The sequence below is a fragment of the Dreissena polymorpha genome, chromosome 2, assembly GCF_020536995.1.
Source record: "Dreissena polymorpha isolate Duluth1 chromosome 2, UMN_Dpol_1.0, whole genome shotgun sequence".
Taxonomy (NCBI): Eukaryota; Metazoa; Mollusca; class Bivalvia; order Myida; family Dreissenidae; genus Dreissena; species Dreissena polymorpha.
In genome coordinates, this window is record NC_068356.1 from 44,845,709 (window position 1) to 44,868,913 (window position 23,205).

The 23,205-nt window shown below is 37.8% G+C and overlaps 2 protein-coding genes across 3 annotated transcripts in view; one reads left to right on the forward strand and one right to left on the reverse strand.

Moving 5' to 3' along the window:
• Positions 1-23,205, forward strand: part of LOC127866871 (sodium-independent sulfate anion transporter-like) — an 87,714-nt gene that overhangs the window by 40,239 nt on the left and 24,270 nt on the right. For both annotated transcript variants that reach the window (XM_052407694.1, XM_052407695.1), the window contains exons 8-10: positions 4,053-4,149; positions 10,416-10,612; positions 18,190-18,262. In XM_052407694.1, the coding sequence (XP_052263654.1) occupies positions 4,053-4,149; positions 10,416-10,612; positions 18,190-18,262 (367 nt within the window). The remainder of the gene's footprint in view (positions 1-4,052; positions 4,150-10,415; positions 10,613-18,189; positions 18,263-23,205) is intronic.
• LOC127866877 (uncharacterized) lies at positions 20,403-23,140 on the reverse strand. The gene is made up of 2 exons (XM_052407706.1): positions 21,948-23,140; positions 20,403-20,854 (listed from the first exon to the last, which is right to left on the reverse strand). The coding sequence occupies exons 1-2, from the start codon at positions 22,387-22,389 to the stop codon at positions 20,766-20,768; spliced, it is 531 nt and encodes a 176-aa protein (XP_052263666.1). The 5' UTR covers positions 22,390-23,140; the 3' UTR covers positions 20,403-20,765.

A 23,205-nucleotide genomic window follows, 5' to 3' on the forward strand; every position in this document is an offset into this window, starting at 1 on the left:
GCATGGCATTAATTCCCACATTCATTAGCATGGCATTGATTCCCACATTCATTAGCATGGCATTGATTACCACATTCATTAGCATGGCATTGATTCCCACATTCATTAGCATGGCATTGATTCCCACATTCATGAGCATGGCATTAATTCCCACATTCATTAGCATGGCATTGATTACCACATTCGTTAGCATGGCATTGATTCCCACCTTCATTAGCATGGCATTGATTCCCACATTCATTAGCATGGCATTGATTCCCACATTCATTAGCATGGCATTGATTCCCACATTCATGAACATGGCATTAACTCCCACATTCATTAGCATGGCATTGATTCCCACATTCATTAGCATGGCATTGATTCCCACATTCATGAGCATGGCATTAATTCCCACATTCATGAGTAGGCATCGATTCCCACATTCATGAGCATGGCATTTATTCCCACATTCATTAGTATGGCATTGATTCCCACATTCATTAGAATGACATTGATTACCACATTCAAAAGCATGGCATTGATTCCCACATTCATGAGCATGGCATTAATTCCCACATTCATGAGCATGGCATTATCGTGACATTGACTCCCACATTCATTAGCATGGCATTATTTCCTTCATTCATTAGCATTGCATTGATTCCCACATTCATTAGAATGACATTGATTCCCACATTCATTAGCATGGAATTGATTCCCACATTCATTAGCATGGCATTGACTCCCACATTCATGAGCATGGCATTAATTCCCACATTCATTAGCATGGCATTGATTACCACATTCGTTAGCATGGCATTGATTCCCACATTCATTAGCATGGCATTGATTCCCACATTCATTAGCATGGCATTGATTCCCACATTCATTAGCATGGCATTGATTCCCACATTCATGAACATGGCATTAACTCCCACATTCATTAGCATGGCATTGATTCCCACATTCATTAGCATGGCATTGATTCCCACATTCATGAGCATGGCATTAATTCCCACATTCATGAGTAGGCATCGATTCCCACATTCATGAGCATGGCATTTATTCCCACATTCATTAGTATGGCGTTGATTCCCACATTCATTAGCATGGCATTGATTCCCACATTCATTAGCATGGCATTGATTCCCACATTCATTAGCATGGCATTGATTCCCACATTCATGATCATGGCATTAACTCCCACATTCATTAGCATGGCATTGATTCCCACATTCATTAGCATGGCATTGATTCCCACATTCATTTGCATGGCATTGATTACCACATTCATTAGCATGGCATTGATTACCACATTCATTAGCATGGCATTGATTCCCACATTCATTAGCATGGCATTGATTCCCACATTCATGAGCATGGCATTAATTCCCACATTCATTAGCATGGCATTGATTACCACATGCGTTAGCATGGCATTGATTCCCACCTTCATTAGCATGGCATTGATTCCCACATTCATTAGCATGGCATTGATTCCCACATTCATTAGCATGGCATTGATTCCCACATTCATGAACATGGCATTAACTCCCACATTCATTAGCATGGCATTGATTCCCACATTCATTAGCATGGCATTGATTCCCACATTCATGAGCATGGCATTAATTCCCACATTCATGAGTAGGCATCGATTCCCACATTCATGAGCATGGCATTTATTCCCACATTCATTAGTATGGCATTGATTCCCACATTCATTAGAATGACATTGATTACCACATTCATAAGCATGGCATTGATTCCCACATTCATGAGCATGGCATTAATTCCCACATTCATGAGCATGGCATTATCGTGACATTGACTCCCACATTCATTAGCATGGCATTATTTCCTACATTCATTAGCATTGCATTGATTCCCACATTCATTAGAATGACATTGATTCCCACATTCATTAGCATGGAATTGATTCCCACATTCATTAGCATGGCATTGACTCCCACATTCATGAGCATGGCATTAATTCCCACATTCATTAGCATGGCATTGATTACCACATTCGTTAGCATTGCATTGATTCCCACATTCATTAGCATGGCATTGATTCCCACATTCATTAGCATGGCATTGATTCCCACATGCATTAGCATGGCATTGATTCCCAAATTCATGAACATGGCATTAACTCCCACATTCATTAGCATGGCATTGATTCCCACATTCATTAGCATGGCATTGATTCCCACATTCATGAGCATGGCATTAATTCCCACATTCATGAGTAGGCATCGATTCCCACATTCATGAGCATGGCATTTATTCCCACATTCATTAGTATGGCGTTGATTCCCACATTCATTAGCATGGCATTGATTCCCACATTCATTAGCATGGCATTGATTCCCACATTCATTAGCATGGCATTGATTCCCACATTCATGAGCATGGCATTAATTCCCACATTCATGAGTAGGCATCGATTCCCACATTCATGAGCATGGCATTGATTCCCACATTCATTAGTATGGCATTGATTCCCACATTCATTAGAATGGCATTGATTACCACATTCATAAGCATGGCATTGATTCCCACATTCTTGAGCATGGCATTAATTCCCACATTCATGAGCATGGCATTATCGTGGCATTGACTCCCACATTCATTAGCATGGCATTATTTCCTACATTCATTAGCATTGCATTGATTCCCACATTCATTAGAATGACATTGATTCCCACATTCATTAGCATGGAATTGATTCCCACATTCATTAGCATGGCATTGATTCCCACATTCATTAGCATGGCATTGACTCCCACATTCATTAGCATGGCATTAAATCCCACATTCATTAGCATGGCATTGATTACCACATTCATAAGCATGGCATTGATTCCCACATTCATGAGCGTGGCATTTATTCCCACATTCATTAGTATGGCATTGATTCCCACATTAATTAGCATGACATTGATTACCACATTCATAAGCATGGCATTGATTCCCACATTCATGAGCATGGCATTTATTCCCACATTTATTAGTATGGCATTGATTCCCACATTCATTAGAATGACATTGATTCCCACATTCATAAGCATGGCATCGATTCCAACATTCATGAGCATGGCATTAATTCCCACATTCATGAGCATGGCATTATCGTGACATTGACTCCCACATTCATTAGCATAGCATTGATTCCCACATTCATTAGAATGACATTGATTCCCACTTTCATTAGAATGACATTGATTCCCACATTCATTAGCATGGCATTGATTACCACATTCATGAGCATGGCATTGTTCCAACATTCAAAAGCATGGCATTGATTCCCACATTCTTAAGAATGGGTTACAGAGGTCTTTGGAAAAACTGCTATTTCCACTTTAGAAAACCAATTAAAAACCAAATATCAAATGGAAAATTTGATCTATACATGGTATATATTTGCAACTAAATTAAGGAATTCATCATGACAGTTTTATGGCTGCATCTCAGCTCTTAAATTCAATGATCACAGTACAGTGCAATACAGTCACTGGCAAACAGAGTTGTACTGGAATAAATGCTAAGCTTGATTTCAGTAATTATATTCCCTATTACAAAGTAAAGGCGGGCATTCTGGAATCACCATGGATGTCTGTCCGTCTGTTTGTTCGTAAACATAAACTTGTCTGGAGGCCTTCTCCTAAACTTTTTAATGTACAGCAGTCAAACTTGCAGGCAACGCTTATTGTATTATGAAGTGGTGAATGTGCGATTTGTTTTCATCCTATGTTACAAATTATAATAATATTATTATTATATTTTCTATATACTTTATAAGCAACAATATACATCTCTCTAATGATCTCTACAAACTTTGTTTAAAAGTGCCCCTTTTGTAAAAACTAGCCATCGTCCAGGTACATATTTTTTAATGTTACAACTTGCTTCATATTACTTACTACATGCAGCGTTGGGGGAGTTGGATATTTGTAACAACTGTGACAAGTTCTAGGTTACAGAATGTTATGGTATTTGTTACAATCTTTGTCTACTGCATTCCACTGTCTAACTCTATAAATATGAACCTTTTTTTTTTCCCCCAGCAACTTCGGAAAATAAAATGGCATCAACCTGGGCCCAACGAGCGCATTCCAATGCCAGTTCTCATGTTTCGCAAGTTTGTCTGGCTGTCCAGCATTGGTGAGTACTCTAGTGTTACCTTGACTTAATACATTTTAGCCTGTGGATAAATGAGGCTTAAAGCAGGTGTGTAAAGTGTCATCCAAGATAAGCCTTTGCATCTGCACTGTCTAATCAGGTAGGAAATTGTCGGCCTTCATGGAGTTTTTTGTTTAAAAGAAGTCTCTCTTTTAAGAAAATCCAGTAAAGGCAGAAAGTGTCGTCCCAGATGAGCCTATGCAAACTGCACAGGCTAATTTAGGATGACACTTTACACACATGCATTAGGACCCTTTTTCCATGAACAATGCTAATTTAATTGTCTTCTTGTTAGCTCACCTGAGCACAACGTGCTCATGGTGAGCTTTTGTGATCGCCTTTTGTCCGTCGTGCGTTGTCCGTTGTGTGACTTCAACATTTGCCTTGTTCACTCTCTAGAGGCCACATTTATTGTCCAATCTTTATGAAATTTGGTCAGAAGATTGGTTTCAATGATATCTTGGATGAGTTCGAAAATTGTTATGTTTGCCTGAAAGACATGGCTGCCAAGGGGAGGGGCATTTTTCCTTATATGGCTTTATATGGCTATAGTAAAATCTTGTTAACACTCTAGAGGCCACATTTATTTGTCTGATCTTCATGAAACTTGGTCAGAAGATTCTTCCTAATAATATCTTGGACGAGTTCGAAATGATGCAGGTTGGTTGAAAAACATGGCCGCCAGGGGGCGGGGCATTTTTCCTTATATGGCTATAGTAAAACCTTGTTAACACTCTAGAGGCCACATTTATTTCCAGATCTTCATGAAATTTGGTCAGAAGATTGGTTTCAATGATATCTTGTATGAGTTTGAAAATGGTTACGTTTGCTTGAAAAACATGGCTGCCAAGGGGAGGGGCATTTTTCCTTATATGGTTATATATGGCTATAGTAAAATCTTGTTAACACTCTAGAGGCCACATTTTTTGTCTGATCTTCATGAAACTTGGCCAGAAGATTCATCCTAGTAATATCTTGGACGAGTTAGAAAATGTAGCCAGTTGGTTGAAAAACATGGCCGCCAGGGGGTGGGGCATTTTTCCTTATATGGCTATAGTAAAACCTTGTTAACACTCTAGAGGCCACATTTATTGTCCAATCTTGATGAAATATGGTCAGAAGATTTGTCTTAATGATATCTTGGATGAGTTCGAAAATGGTTACGTTTGCTTGAAAAACATGGCTGCCAAGGGGCGGGGCATTTTTCCTTATATGGCTATATATGGCTATAGTAAAATCTTGTTAACACTCTAGAGGCCACATTTATTGTCTGATCTTCATGAAACTTGGTCAGAAGATTCATCCTAGAAATATCTTGGACGAGTTCCAAAATGTAGCCAGTTGGTTGAAAAACATGGCCGCCAGGGGGTGGGGCATTTTTCCTTATATGGCTATAGTAAAACCTTGTTAACACTCTAGAGGCCAAATTTATTGTCCAATCTTGATGAAATATGGTCAGAAGATTTGTCTTAATGATATCTTGGGTGAGTTCGAAAATGGTTACGTTTGCTTGAATAACATGGCCACCAAGGGGCGGGGCATTTTTCCTTATATGGCTTTATAAGGCTATCGTAAAATCTTGTTAACACTCTAGAGGCCACATTTATTGTCCAATCTTCATGAAACTTGGTCAAAAGATTCATCCCAATAATATCTTAGATGAGTTTAAAAATGATGCCGGTTGGTTGAAAAACATGGCCACCACAGGGGTGGGGCTATTTTTCTTATATGGCTATAGTAAAACCTAATTGTTAACATTCTAGAGGTCACATTTATTTTCCGATCATCATGTAACTTGGTCAGAAGATTTTTCTTAATGATATCTTGGATGAGTTCAAAAATGGTTTTGGTTGCTTTAAAAACATGGCCACCAGGGGCGGGGCATTTTTCCTTAGATGGCTATATATGGCTATAGTAAAACCTTGTTAACACTCTAGAGGCCACATTTAATGTCAAATCTTCATGAAATTTGGTAAAAAAATTGGTCTCAATGATATCTTGGATCAGTTCGAAAATAATTATGTTTGCTTAAAAAAAATGGCTACCAAGGGGCGGGGCATTTTTCGTTATATGGCTATAGTAAAATCTTGTTAACACTCCAGAGGCCACATTTACTGTCCGATCTTCATGAAACTTGGTCAGAAGATTCATCCCGATATTATCTTGGATGAGTTTTTAAAAAAAATGCCAGTTGGTTGAAAAACATGGCTGCCAGGGGGCGGGGCAGTTTTCCTGATATGGCTATAGTAAAACCTTGTTAAAACTCTAGAGGCCACATTTATTTTCCGATCTTCGTGAAACTTAGTCATAAGATTTATCCCAATAATATCTTGTTATCTCAGGTGAGCGACTTTGGGCCTTTCAGGCCTTCTTGTTTTTTTGTGTGAAAAAAATGTAAAACCACTCCTTTTGTAGCTCACCTGAGCACAATGTGCTCATGGTGAGCTTTTGTGATCGCTTTTTGTTCATCGTCCGTTGTGCGTTGTGCGGCGTCAACATTTGCCTTGTTTACTCTCTAGAGGCCACATTTATTGTCCAATCTTCATGAAATTTGGTCAGAAGAATGGTTTCAATGATATCTTGGATGAGTTCGAAAATGGTTACGTTTGCTTGAAAAACATGCTGCAAAGGGGCGGGGCATTTTTCCTTATATGGCTATGTATGACTATAGTAAAATCTTGTTAACACTCTAGAGGCCACATTTATTTGTCTGATCTTCATAAAACTTGGTCAGAAGATTCATCCCAATAATATCTTGGACGAGTTCAAAAATGATGCCAGTTGGTTGAAAAACATGGCCGCCAGGGGGCGGGGCATTTTTCCTTATATGGCTATAGTAAAACCTTGTTATCACTCTAGAGGCCACATTTATTTTCCGATCTTCATGCAACTTGCTCAGAAGATTTGTCCCACTGATATCTTGGATGAGTTAAAAAATGGTAACCTTTGCTTGAAAATCATGGCTGCCAAGGGGAGGGTCATTTTTCCTTAGATGGCTTTATATGGCTATTGTAAAATCTTGTGAACACTCAAGAGGCCACATTTATTGTCCAATCTTAATGAAACTTGGTCAGAAGATTCATCCTAATAATATCTTGGATGAGTTCGAAAATGATGCTGGTTGGTTGTAAAACATGGCCGCCAGGGGGCGGGGCATTTTTCCTTATATGGCTATTGTAAAACCTTGTTAACACTCTAAAGGCCACATTTATTGTCCAATCTTGATGAAATATGGTCAGAAGATTTGTCTTAATGATATCTTGGATGAGTTCGAAAATGGTTATGTTTGCATGAAAAACATGGCCCCCAAGGAGCGGGGCATTTTTCCTTATAAGGCTATGGCTATAGTAAAATAATGTTAACACTCTAGAGGCCACATTTATAGTCCGATCTTCATGAAACTTGGTCAGAAGATTCATCCTAATAATATCTTGGACGAGTTCAAAGATGATGCCCGTTGGTTGAAAAACATGGCCACCACTGGGGCGGGGCTATTTTCCTTATATGTCTATTATATAGTAAAACCTTGTTAACACTCTAGAGGGCACATTTATTCTCTGATCATCATGAAACTTGGTCAGAAGATTTGTCCCAGTGATATCTTGGATGAGTTTGAAAATTGTTTTGGTTGCTTTAAAAACATGGCCACAAGGGGCGGGGCATTTTTCCTTATATGGCTATATATGGCTATAGTTAAACCTTGTTAACACTCTAGAGGCCACATTTAGACTCCAATCTTCATGAAATTTAGTCAGAACATTGGTCTCAATGATATCTTGGATGAGTGTAAAAATGGTTATGTTTGCATGAAAAACATGGCCCCCAAGGGGTGGGGCATTTTTCCTTATATGGCTATATAAGGCTATAGTAAAATCTTGTTAACACTCTAGAGGCCACATTTATTGTCCGATCTTCATGAAACTTGGTCAGAAGATTCATCCTAATAATATCTTGGACGAGTTCAAAAAATGATGCCGGTTGGTTGAAAAACATGGCCACCATGGGGGCATGGCTATTTTCCTTATTTGGCTATAGTAAAACCTTGTTAACACTCTAGAGGTCACATTTATTTTCCGATCATCTTGAAATTTGGTCAGAAGATTTGTCTTAATGATATCTTAGATGAGTTCCAAAATGGTTTTGGTTGCTTTTAAAACATGGCCACAAGGGGCGGGGCATTTTTCATATATATGCTATATATGGCTATAGTAAAACCTTGTTAACACTCTAGAGGCCACATTTAGCGTCCAATCTTCATGAAATTTGGTCAGAAGATTGGTCTCAATGATATCTTGGATGAGTCATAAATAATTATGTTTGCTTGATAAAAATAGCTTCCAAGGGGCGTGGCATTTTTCGTTATATGGCTATAGTAAAATCTTGTTAACACTGTAGAGGCCACATTTACTGTCCAATCTTCATGAAACTTGGTCAGAAGATTCATCCCGATAATATCTTGGACGAGTTCAAAAATGATGCCGGTTGGTTGAAAAACATGGCTGCCAGGGGGGTGGGGCAGTTTTTCTTATACGGCTGTAGTAAAACTTTGTAAACACTCTAGAGGCCACATTTATTTTCCAATCTTCGTGAAACTTGGTCAGAAGATTTGTCCCAATAATATTTTGTTATCTCAGGTGAGCGACTTTGGGTCTTTCAGGCCCTCTTGTTTAGGAATGGCAACAAATAGCAAAATGGTATTTGATCCTTGGGTATTAAATATACATGAACGTTTATCATACCATGTACATATATATATATATATATATATATACTATTTATATAATGAACAAAGATCCTACAAACATATTATGAACTAGTGGAACCATATTCTAGGCAGCTTGTTGACTTAAAGGTATAACAGGAAGGGACAGACATTTATTAGTTGAAAGTTTCAAAGTTTCTAAATTGATTTTGCCCTTGTAAGCACTTGTAATTTAACATGATGGGCATTGTATGCTTGTCAACAGACCGGTGTAGAAGATTGCACCTTTGGGATTATCAGGTACAGTATATTTTCAAAACATAAACACATTAATAGAGTAAAAAGTCAATTTTGACTCCAAATCTGTGTATTTGAAATCCATAGGCGGCATGGTATTTCCGTATTTAGATGCTAATAGCTACAATTTATGTACTTAATACAGTTGTATAAGGAAACAACACAAAAACAGGTACTTGAAAAGCAAGAAAGTTGTGGTTTTTAATTCAAACATTTAAATATTTGTTGCTATCCTACTTTATTTTGATATTTATTGTGTTTTATTTTCTCACATAAGTTCAAGAACTGAGCAAGTGATGATATATGTTTGCAGTTATTCATATATTGAAGGAAGGTGACAATCTATGTGTATTTATAAATTGTAATTTGCACTATGGCAAAATTAAAAGTTATTTTTTACATAATTGTACATGGTAACGAAAAAAAGCACTTAACACTCATGATCCTTTTGTAACATTCAGTACATTTGAGTCTGGTTCTGTTAAACTAGTTCTAATGCATGTGCGTCAATTGTGCAGTACACACAGGCTCTTTTGGGACGACACTTTCCGCCAAGTTTGGATTTTTGTTGAGAAAAGAATTCCTGTAAACAACAAATTCAATAATTCTAATTTAATAAAAGTGCACTGAAAAGGCTAATCTAGGATTACACTTTGCACATGCATTAAGTGCAGTCATCCCACATGCATTAAGTGCAGTCATCCCACATGCATTAAGTGCAGTCATCCCACATGCATTAAGTGCAGTCATCCCACATGCATTAAGTGCAGTCATCCCACATGCATTAAGTGCAGTCATCCCACATGCATTAAGTGCAGTCATCCCACATGCATTAAGTGCAGTCATCCCACATGCATTAAGTGCAGTCATCCCACATGCATTAAGTGCAGTCTTCCCACATGCATTAAGTGCAGTCTTCCCACATGCATTAAGTGCAGTCATCCCACATGCATTAAGTGCAGTCTTCCCACATGCATTAAGTGCAGTCTTCCCACATGCATTAAGTGCAGTCATCCCACATGCATTAAGTGCAGTCTTCCCACATGCATTAAGTGCAGTCTTCCCACATGCATTAAGTGCAGTCATCCCACATGCATTAAGTGCAGTCTTCCCACATGCATTAAGTGCAGTCTTCCCACATGCATTAAGTGCAGTCTTCCCACGTGCATTAAGTGCAGTCTTCCCACAGTCATGCATTAAGTGCAGTCTTCCCATAAGGAGGCTCATTTGACTTGTTTATTACTGATAGGGGCCAATGCAATATTGGTGGTGATAACAGCCGGGATTGCAGCCATCTTGGACGTTCATGGGCATGGGGACGCGGTGTCAACCATTGGCGAGGTGCAGGCGGGGTTACCTCCCTTCAAACCCCCCTCATTCTCCAGCGACTATTATGACACCCAGACCAACACAACAGTGCATTTAGATGCTGGGGATATTTTTTCTGTATGTTTGTCATAAATAATTAGTGCTTTTTATGCCCCTGGATCGATAGATGGGGGGTATATTGTTTTTGGCCTGTCTGTCTGTCATTCTGTCCCAAAACTTTAATATTACAGTAAAGTTTTGCAATAACTTTTGAAATATTGAACGTAGCAACTTCATATTTGGCATGCATGTGTATCTGATGGAGCTGCACATTTTGAGTGGTGAAAGGTCAAGGTCATCTTTCAAGGTCAAAGGTAAAAAAACAACAACACCAAAACTTTAATATTACAGTAAAGTTTTGCAATAACTTTTGAAATATTGAACATAGCAACTTCATATTTGGCATGCATGGGTATCTCATGGAGCTGCACATTGTGAGTGGTGAAAGGTGCAGGTCATTTTTCAAGATCAAAGGTAAAAAAAAGCAGCGCATTAGAGGGCATTGTGTTTCTGACAAACACATCTCTTGTTTAGCTTGACTATTATAAATGAAATATATATAGTAGAGCTATCCTACTCACACTGGCGTTGGCATGAGCGTGAGCATGCAAATGTTAAAGTTTGCGTACCACCTCAAATATTTTCTATGTCCCCTGACATATTGCTTACATATTTTGCATACTTCTTTACCATCATGACCCCAATCTATAAGTAAGAGCAGACAACTGTATCAAGCATTTTGTAAGAATTATGGCCCTTTTTTCACTTAGAATATGCATATTATTGATAAATCTATGTTAAAGTTTGCGTTCCACCTCAAATATTTTCTGTTCATTGACATATTGCTTTCATATTTTGCATACTTGTTTACCAACATGACCCCAATCTATAAACAAGAGCAGAAAACTGTATCAAGTATTTTGTAAGAATTATGGCCCTTTTTTCACTTAGAAAATAGAAAATTTGGTTAAGTGTTGTGTTTAGGTCCACTTTATTCCTTAAGTATCAAAGCTATTGCTTTCATACGTGCAACACTTACTAACTATAATAAGGGGACTGTGCAGGCAAAGTTATGTTATTCTGACTGGCATTTTGACACAATTATTGCCCCTTTTATACTTAGATAATTGAACATTTGGTTAAAATTTGTATTTTGGTCCATTTTACTCCTAAAGTATCATAGCTATTGCTTTCAGACTTGGAACACTTACTAACTATCATAAGGGGACTGTACAGGAAAAGTTGCACAGCTCTGGTTCGCATTTAAACAGAATTATGGCCCTTTTTTTACTTAGTATCTTTGAATATTGTGTTAAATTTTGTGTTTAGATCCACTTTACTTCTAAAGTATCAAGGCTATTGCTTTCAAACTTCAAACACTTTCTTATCATTATGAGGGTACTGTACCTGGCAAGTTGAATTTTACCTTGACCTTTGAATGACCTTGATTCTCAAGGTCACATTAATAAATTTTGCTTAAATTGCCATAACTTCTTTATTTATGATCAGATTTGATTCATACTTTGACAAAACAACACTTACCTGACATACCACAATGGACTCCACCAAAACCAACCCCACGCCCCACCCCAGAATCCCCCCCCCCAAAAAAAATATTTGTTTTCCTTTTTTGTTTCATATTTTTAAAAGATCATCTAATAAATGACCATACACTCACATTATACCCCCCCCCCTCTCTACCCCCCCCCCCCCACCCGAAAAGATTTTTGAAACATGGTAAAAAAAACACACACAAATATTTATTTATTTAATTTTTGAAGGACCGTCCAACCATCCCACCCAAGTTATTGCTATCAAACTTTAAATAAAATCTTATTAGTTTGTTTTATGTCTTTACAAATGTTCAATAGATTGTGGAAAATATACCTGAACCCAGAATCGTCTATAAAGTACAACTTCTTTAACACATAAGCTATCAATATGTTTCAATTATGGTCCTCTTCCACTTAGAATATGACTACAGTCAAACCTGAATTCAGCGGTCAGTCAATGGAAATGACCAAAGTGACTGTTGTTCACAGGTGACCGTTGATTTCGGATCACAATTTTAAGATGGTTGGTCAGTTGGTAGTACTGCTACGTCGTTACCCCACCCAGTCGTTTGCATACCGTGTAAAACAAATGCTCATTGCCATAAACTAAGCATAATAACAGAATTAACTTACATTGAATAATACAGAATAATATCTTATAGATTGATTTAATGTTATATTGTTAAAATAAAGAAATGGCTTTATCAACACTAGTGCAACTGTTTACTCATGCATCTCATTCAGTAAATAAAGCTTGTCACGTGCCATTGTCACGTGCCACTTGTCCGTACAAGTCTATAAAGGGGATTCGCTGTCATAAACCGAAAGTATGGTCTAACTGTACCGTTCTCATTCAAAGAAAAAGACGCAAACATTTTGATAAAATTTATTCGTTCGCAAACATCATACAAACAGATTTTTCATTCAACAACCTCATTAAAAATACAAACATTCATTCATTCTTTATGAAAAAAAACATAGCACATCATGCACAGTAAACAAGATAACTTATCTCGCAAAAAACTTCAAAACTTACACACACAACCATGATCACTCGCAACAATCAAAACAATTCACTCCACGCTAAAAAACTCGCATTGTTATTTGGTGATTTATTGTTCCGATTGCTTTTAAAAGTGTTGTGTACGCTAGAAAGCTCTTTTAAAGAATGATCCGAAAATGTTATTTGCAAATCGATACTCAAGGTTGTAAGTACAATGTACTAATTAGCGGTCATTTAATTAGCTATAATTTCTTTAAATGTGTCACAAACACTGACATATTTTCTTTTAAAGATACCCCCACAATTATCCCCGGAAAACAAACCTTCTCTACACCTTATTATTTGTTTACTCGCAGAGGGCCACTTTTATTATATCAAAGGCAATTACCGCTATCAGACGCTTAACCGCAAAATAGACGGACAAATGATGTGCTGTGTTTTTAATTTTCGCGACTCGAGACGACTGACACGTGACCGTTGAATTCAGTTCAAACATGAATTTTGGAGTGGAATATAGTGGCCGTTGGCCGTTATAGACAGGTGGCTGTTATTTTCAAGTGTAATATATAGTGTTTTTCATCGGGGGGATTCCAGACTGACCGTTGTATTCAGGTGGCTGTTAATTTCAGGTGGCCGTTAGGTCAGTTTGGACTGTTTACAGTCCAACCCCTACTTCCGGTCACCCCTCATCGCCGGTCGCCCCGTGTAGGCGGCCGGTCTGTGCCGCGACCATCGATAAACACTATATAATACACCCCTCTTTAGCGGTAACCCCGTTTCTCCGGCCAGCGGCCAGCAATTTTGCACCCCAAATGTTAAATTACTCCCATATGAGTGGTCACGCGTGAGTAAGTCAGTCATGTACACTGACAAAATTACACCGACGCAACGGCGAAAAAATCGATACGTACTTCCAGTCTGCGGTTTAGACTCTGCAGTACTGAAGCGTGATGTGTGATAAACATTTTGACAGCAAGTTTGCAAATTGCAATTAATTAGCGGCAGATTATCGGGTTATCGGGTTAAAAGCAATATGCGACCGTTTGATCTTTTTGTTTCATCACATGCGAATATCATCTATTAGTACTGGAAAAGAGATTCTTAATTTATAATTGATTATTTGTAGCTGTTGAATCATACTATTTCAAGCACACATTTTTGACAATTATCGGCTAATCAAAAGTTAAAAAGAACAACGCAACTTTTAACCGAAATAAACTGCTCTACATGTTCTCTGTGCTACAAAGTTTTTTATCCAAAAATCAATACACGCACGCATGGGTATGACGTGACATTGTACATTGGTGCATAATTTTCGCGCGCTTTTGTCGGGACAAAGGAAATACATGAGGACTTTTTTGATGCTAGAATTTGTAAACGTCTCGTTAACATAAATCAATCGGGAGTGTGTTTCGGATTACAAATTATGATTCTCATTTGGAACTTTAACAAAACATTTATATTTGTCTTATATTAACAATGATTTCAATATTAATTTTGATAAAACCATTTACGCGGCGAAATAAATGTTTTTATAATATTATGCATGAAAAGCACGATTACCAGTAGGATTACACCTGGTTGCTATTATCAGTCTCTTAAGTAACTGGCCACGATTTTATCGTGGAGGAGATCACTGTCGGGACCAATTCGTGCGGTAGGCATTACAAAGACATAAAACTGCAATAAACCAATTAAATTTTCGATTGATAGTGACACGGGAGTTATTCACGCTTAACTGATTCACAACTGTTCCCATCTTAATTGCATTGGGGCCTTACAACGTGCATTCTGTAAACAACGAATCATGAGAATGATTCTTTTTCATTGACTTGATTCTGATGAGGATGATATTGATGATGATTAGAAAGATGAATAGAATATTTTTTGAATGGAAATAATGTTTCATAGCTGACTTAAGAAAGGAAGAAATAAAATTATTTTAAGTCTATACATTGTTTAGTACAAGTACACATATTTATGCCCCCCTTCGAAGAAGAGGGGGTATATTGCTTTGCTCATGTCGGTCGGTCGGTCGGTTGGTCCGTCCGTCCACCAGGTGGTTGTCGTATAATAACTCAAGAACGCTTGGGGCTAGGATCATGAAACTTCATAGGTACATTGATCATGACTCGCAGATGACCCCTATTGATTTTGAGGTCACTAGGTCAAAGGTCAAGGTCACGGTGACCCGAAATAGTAAAATGGTTTCCGGATGATAACTCAAGAACGCATACGCCTAGGATCATGAAACTTCATGGGTAGATTGATCATGACTCGCAGATGACCCCTATCAATTTTTAGGTCACTAGGTCAAAGGTCAAGGTCACGGTGACCCGAAATAGTAAAATGGTTTCCGGATGATAACTCAAGAACGCATACGCCTAGGATCATGAAACTTCATAGGTAGATTGATCATGACTTGCAGATGACCCCTATTGATTTTGAGGTCACAAGGTCAAAGGTCAAGGTCACAGTGACCCGAAATAGTAAAATGATTTTCGTATGATAACTCAAGAACGCTTTTGCCTAGGATCATGACACTTCATAGGTACATTGATCGTGACTCGCAGATGACCCCTATTGATTTTCAGGTCACTAGGTTAAAGGTCAAGGTCACAGTGACAAAAATCGTGCTCACACAATGGCTGCCACTACAATGGACAGCCCATATGGGGGGCATGCATGTTTTACAAACAGCCCTTGTTACCATTTTGTTTATACAAAAAAATTGAACATGCACTCATCAACTCTAGTCTCCCTATGACCCAACCCCCTCTTAAAAGGCCACCCCGCTTAAGCAGCCAATTTGGTCGTTTCCCTTGACTGGCTGCTTAAGAGGGGTTGGACTGTATTACCTTTACTTTATTGAATATGAACAATTTCCCCATGATGGCTTACGTTATACTGTCAAGCACTCGAATAGTCGAACGCACTGTCTTCTGACAGCTCTTGTTTTGGTTTGTTTTTACTGTTGATATCATTTGCTTTAATGTTGCAATTTTGATCTTAGATCTAGTAATGTAGGTTTGAAGAAAAAACATGTTAATTTATCTGAAATTTAACAAGTTTTGTGATAAATAAATAATGTGACAAAATGTTTCATGATAATTGAAATGTTCAGTTTGATCATGGTTTATTTTCTGAATATGTCAGCACCTTAGCACAATCTGCTCATGGGGAACTTTTGTGATCGCCTTGTGTTTGTTTTTTCCATCATGAGTTGTGTGTTATAGGTTGTCATAATTTACCTTATGAACCCTCTATAGACCACATTTATTGCCCCATGTTCTTGAAAAATGGTCAGAACATTTGTATCAAGGATATACCATGCAGGTTTGAAACTGAGTCGCAGGGTGTCAAAAACACGTTGCTCATTAAAGAAAAAGAATGTGAACACTCTGGAAGTCTTTTTTTACCAATCATCCTGAAATCATCATGGCTGAGTTAGAAAATGGTTCTAGTCCATTATAGGGCACATGTTTTCCTTAAATGGCTATTGTGAAGGGCTGTTTTTTAAATCTTCATGAAATGTGCTCTGAAATATTCTTTTAATGATATATTGGCAGGGTTCGAAAATGTTTCTGGTGTGTTAAAAAAACATGGACTCAATGGGTATTGCATTTTTCCTAAGATAGCTGTAATGATAACTTGTTACACTGGAAAAGTCACATTTTTGCCCTTTCTTAACGAAGCTTGCTCAGAGCATGTGTTCCTATATCAGCTGAAAGTGAAAATGGCTCAGGTCCCATTGAAAACATTTCTGCCAGGTGTTGGGTCAGTTTTCCTTATATGGCTATAGTGAACACTCGAGAAGTCACATTTTTTGCCCTTATTTTGCAAAACTTGCTTGGACTGTTTGTTTTTATGATGTCTCGGTTGAGTTTGATATTGGATCTTGTCCATTGAAAAACATAGCCACCAGGGCACTGGGCAATTTTTCTTATAAGGCTAAAGGTAAATGCTGTGAACACTTTTTAGCTCAACTATTATATATGAAATATATATAGTAGAGCTGTCCTACTCACCCCGGCGTCAGCGGTAACGTAAGCATGAGCGTGCAAATGTTAAAGTTTGCGTACTACCCCAAATATTTCCTATGTACTTTGACATATTGCTTTCATATTTTGCATACTTCTTCACCAACATGACCCCAACCTGTAAACAAGAGCAGACAACTGTATCAAGCATTTTGTAAGAATTATGGATCTTTTTCCACTTAAAATAAGCATATTATTGATAACTCTATGTTAAAGTTTGCGTACCACCTCAAATATTTTCAATGTCCCTTGACATATTGCTTTTATATTTTGCATACTTCTTTACCAACATGACCCCAACCTATAAATAAGAGCAGACAACTGTATCAAGCATTTTGTAAGAATTATGGCCCTTTTTTTTCTATCCCCCACGCCCCACCCCAGAATCCCCCCACCAAAAAAAAAATATATAAATAAAAATGTGTTTTCTTTTTTTTCTTTTTTTTGAAAGATCATCCATTAAATGACCACACACCCACATTATATATATCTCCATGATGGCTTACGTTATACTGTAAAGCACTCAAATAGTCGAGTGCGCTGTCCTCTGACAGCTCTTGATTTGCTTTTTCGCCATAAAACTTGATAAAAAGAGTGTTCAAAAATGATTTTGGTGCATTGAAAAACTTACTGCCCTGGATTGGGCAGCTTTCCATAAAAGTCTATGGTGAAACACTATATTCTTATTACAGATTAAATCCTCAAGGTCTCAAGTGAGCGCCTTGGGGCCTTGGTCCTCTTGTTGAGACATAAAATTATGTATAAAAATATGAAGGACACAGAATGTTTATTACCAGGTAATCTGCCATACAAGATGGCAGTAATGATCAGACACAAGGTAGCTATAAAATCTTTTTGTCAGAATTCTATTGCTGTATTTAACAAGGCCTTATTATATAAGCCTTGTTCTGGGAATACTAGGCTTAATGTATGTACGAATTGTCTTCCCAGCTTGAAAGTGTTGTCCCTGATTATTCTGGGATGACACTTTACACCCATGCAGTAGGCCCAGTTTTCCCAGGTAGAGGCTCATATCTTTGGTGTATTGTGTCGTTTCAGCACATTGGTACTGGCATTATTGTGGTGCCTATACTGGGACTAGTAGAAGCGATTGCCATTGGAAGAGCTTTTGGTACAGTAATAAACCAGTGTTCAAGAATACCCTCATTTGAGTAATTTAGGGTATTTTGCTCTGCACCTGTCTGCTGGTGTTCAGTATTATGGTTGGTCTGTTGGTCCATAGATGTGTCATTAGAGCACGATATCTAATTATTGCTTTGACCTACCATTATCCAAATCACTGTTGTTTTGTTTAGAGGTATGGAAGATGCATGTTAATTTTGAGGTGAATGGGGTCAAGGTCATGGGAGCTATACCAAGAAATGTTGCTTCCGTGCAAGAAATGGGTCTAAACTATGGGAAAATGGGGCTAAATGCGTGTAAGTGAATTGGTGACCCAGATAAGCCTGTGCAATCACAAAGACTGAATTTTGTTTGGAAGAGACTTCCTTTCAAGTAAGCACTCCATAAAAGTGGAAAATGTCTTCTCTGAACAGCCTGTACAGGACGACATTTTAGGCACATGCATTAAGCCCTGTTTTCCCAGAAAGCGGCTCAAACGCCTACTCTCTGCCTACTCTCATCAAATTGGTATTCTGGTTTGTTGGGATAAAAAAAAGAGAGCACTATTGATTTTGAGATAAACAGGTCCATTTCAAGTTAAGAGGTGCATGAAACATGACATGTATCTATAGAATACTTTTACCTACAAGCAACCAAAAAGGTGAGATGGTGAGTTGTAAAGGAGGACACCTAACACTTTGACCCCTTATCTTCCACAGCCTGGACCCAGTTGTTCGAAACCTGGGTAAATTTTAACCCTGGGATAAATGTCGGATAAATTTAACCCAGGGTTAATTTTTTTGGTTAAGTGTTGTTGCATCATGTTGGTTAAACTTATCCAGCGTTTTGTCTGGATAAATTTAACCCTGGTCTAAAGGTCGGGTAAAATATATCCACGTAAACAAACAAAATGGCCGAATTTTATCTGTATCGGAATGCACGCAAGAATCGACAACATTCTTTGAATGTTGATTTAAATGATGAAGAAATGCGCAGTCGTTATAGATTTTCAAATGAAAATATTGATAGAATTTGTGACTTAATAGGCGGAAAAATCGAAAGATCGACACAGCGTTCAAACGCACTTTCTGTCAAACTACAGGTTTTAATTACATTACGGTACCTGGCGTCCGGCAATTTTATGCAGACCGTGGGGGACACTTTCTGCGTCGATAAAGGTACTGTTTCCAGAGTGGTAAAGTCCGTTGTCAGCCAGTTGTGTTCCCTCAAAAATCGGTTTATCACATTTCCAACGACAGCTGAAGTTGTACGCAGGGAACAAAACGCATTTTACAATATGCATGGTTTTCCCTGCGTTATAGGGTGCATTGATGGCACACATGTCCGCATACTGTCTCCAGGCTCCCCTGCTGAGAGAGACTATGTTAACCGGAAAAACTTCCATAGCATCAATGTGCAAGTGACATGTGACAGCCGAGGTAAGAATCTGGGACAATTTTGTTCAACACATCTATAAATAGAATTTGAGGCCCGTCCACAAAATCTGTGATTACTTTCCCTAATAACGTGACTTCAATATCTTCTATGCTGTTTCACAGGTGGTTAGCGTGTGGCTATGATATTAATTAGTGAAAACATCATTTTGAATGATAAATAATCATATTATAACGAAAAATTAACTTTTCTGAAAAAAAATATTTCACTATCAAATATATATATAACAAGGTATGCAACTCAAAATCGTGTTATTTCTTAAAAGTTGACCCAGCATTTGTAAAAATATTGCAAGACATATACATTTCCAGAAAGGAAATTCATTTCTGCGTTGAATAAGACCGAAATCGTGAAAATCGCTGCAAAATTGATGAAGATATTGCTGTTCAAAGCGATGCACCCCGTTTTGGGCTGATTTTGAGTTGCATACCTTGTTATATATATATTTGATAGTGAAATAATTTTTTTCAGAAAAGTTAATTTTTCGTTATAATATGATTATTTATCATTCAAAATGATGTTTTCACTAATTAATAGCATAGCCACACGCTAACCACCTGTGTGCTGTTTGCACACCATGCTCGCTTTTTCGTTTACAAATGCCAGTTTCGAAATAATTCGTTTTCTTTACACTCGTGATCGCATAAAAGGTTAATGATACACGTTTTCATTCGCAATTTTTTTACAAAATCACGACAAATGTAAAGTACAATACAAAACATACATAGTTGTTTGATTGATTTATAATCATATAAAAGATTGGATCTAACGGATAAAAAATTAACGTTTTAAAACTTTTATTTAATCTTTTCCCCAGAAAATGCTGTCCTATTTATAGCTGGCGATGTTCTAATTATTGATCTTAAACAGCCGAGAAACACTAGCACATGTGTTGGTTTCTGCTATATTTAAGGTCTTATCACCAGCATCAATGCAGCATGGCCGGGAGCTGCACACGATGCCCATGTCTTCAGAAGTTCAGCAATAGGAACGTACTTAGATCGGCATCACCGAAGTATGCGAGTAAACCCTTCATTTCACCCATTGTATACATAGTACTACGCTGACGTCTCTAGCTCGTAGCATGTGATTGTTAAAAAAGCCTTACCAGTCTGTGTATGGTTGAGCACTTCACCGTCCTGAAAGACTGGAAATAATATAAAAGAAAAATTATTTGATGCACTTAGATCTGTAACGACGTATACTACAGGAATTTCAATTTAATTTAACAAAAACGTGGATAGTGCTCGTCAGAGTTCATAATTGAAATACGGGCCTCATGTAACTTTAATGCGTCATCGACTTCCAAGAATATGACGTAATTTATTGTAAATTTTTTCATTGGTCCGTTCTATTCGGCATAATCGATATGTCATTTAAAGTAAATGTGTGAGACGAATTCATTTCTTTGTAGCGGATCCGTGGTCTGGTGGTAACACACTGGCTTCACAATCCAGAGATCGCTGGTTCGATCCCCCGCTGCACCTAACCTTCTAACTCGTCTTTCGCATGAGACGTTAAACCGAGGTGCAGTGTACTAGGTGCTATACACCGGGCACTAAAAGACCCAGGGTCACCTCTGGAACTGGGTGTCTCCTGTATCTTGCACTATCCCCCGTAACCAACTAACACGTCTTTCTGGGGGCGATGGCCATATGGGAGACAATCCCGGTGCACTCGATAAAAATCAAAAACAACAACAATTCATTTCTTGTACAACTGGCTAGATCGTTGGATTAACCTGTGCTGAAAATAACTTGTATACATAGTTTGTTAAGCGAGATAATTTATGCAACACTGTATTCATGACAAGATGCAGTGTTTCAATGTTATTTTGCTATCAACGACAACACATAGAAGCATGGATTGGGATTAATAGAAAGTGTCACTAGTGAGTGGTGGATAGAATAAAAATTCGTGTCGTTAGAAAAAAAAAATAGTGATCGAGTGTAAACATTGATTGAGTACTCTGCGATGTAGATCTAGTTCGTAGTGAAAAAAAGAAACGTGCTGAAAGAAAATTACATCGGCAGTGGAAACGAGTAAATCAAATACAGTGGTTCATTTTTTTGGATTTAAATACGATGAGGTATGTTATTTTTAGTTGAAATTACTCAACGCTCAGATTTAAAAACCATTTCAATAATTATTAAATGCTTTGAGAGTCTGTTTAGTACATGCTTCCGTGTTTTTAATGGGTATTGTTTAAATGTTTGTACAAAATAATCGTAGCGGCTTACTGAAGGTTTCGAGGTCTGCCGCACCTGGGATCCCGGAAAACCCAGCAGTGTCCTTGTACATCTCAATGATTCGAGATGATGTGGACGGCGGGTTACTTGGAGGTCGTCCGCCACCTGTTTTCGTGGACTCCTTCTTGAACTCACTAAATTCTTTTTTGGCTTTCTTTACCATTTGACGCCACTTTTCTTTTATTTCTGTCCCAGATCGAAAGTGGTGTCCAACGGAATTTACTTTATCGGCGATTTGTTGCCAACAATGTTTAAGTTGTGCATGCGTTACCTTATCCGAAAGATTACTTTCCAATAAGGAACGGTTTGCGGAAAACTCTTCCTCCAATACTGCAAGTTCAGAGGCCGTATAATTTGGACCCCGTTTTCTCTTTTTTGCTGCCGTATCCAAATTATTTGAGTTTGACGTCTGGCTTGACGACATGTCGGCCATTTTTGCGCAAATTTACAATGGATTATGGGATATATGTAAAAGTTAACCAGTGGATATAGAGAATACTAGGTCGGTGCCGAATAAAGCAAAGTTTATTTTGCGAGGCTTAGAAAATCTGAACCACGAGCCTTGGCGAGTGGTTCAGATTTTCGTGCCGAGCAAGATAAACTTTGCTTTATTCGGCACCGACCTAGTATTCGATTTATCCCATCAATTTTCTTAGTCGTAAATTATTTCTTTAAACATAGAATAGGAAAATCGAACTAGACGGAAAATCCCAAAGATATTTTAAGCAAACATTGTTTCATTATTTTAATCGTGTCGAGCCTAATACATTACAAAAAGATCAGTAACCAACCTGTTTTTGTTTATCATACCTCTACGTCCCCGATTTTTAAGAAATAATGAAAAAAAGACACTAAACAACTGCATCTTTAGCGTGAAACAACATGCATTGTGTCGTATGACGTATTAATGATGACGTCACGAGTACGCGCACTTAATATTTGTAAATAATGTTTATTTGCTTTTTGAGTTGCAGTATGTGTAAAAACTATATTACATCTTGGTATCAAATTGTTTGTTTTGTTAAATCTGATTCGATTTTACTAAAAATGATTACTTTATAGTTAATTCCGAGTAATATGAACATTCTTCGCCGCGCGTGACAGCTATATTTCAGCACTGCTGAAATAAAGGTAAATTTATTCCACCGTGGTTTATTTCGACAATGCACGTCTGATGATGGGATAAAAATTTACCCAACATGGATAGTTATCCAGCCTGGGTAAATATTTCCAGCAACGCATTTATCCA

What these genes read in the sequence shown, in the direction of transcription:
- LOC127866877 (XM_052407706.1), bottom strand. Translation starts at nt 22,389, where the DNA reads ATGGCCGACATGTCGTCAAGCCAGACGTCAAACTCAAATAATTTGGAT. An exon ending in GGCAGACCTCGAAACCTTCA is followed by an intron (nt 20,855 to 21,947) that starts GTAAGCCGCTAC and finishes TATTATTTCCAG; the next exon opens with TCTTTCAGGACGGTGAAGTG.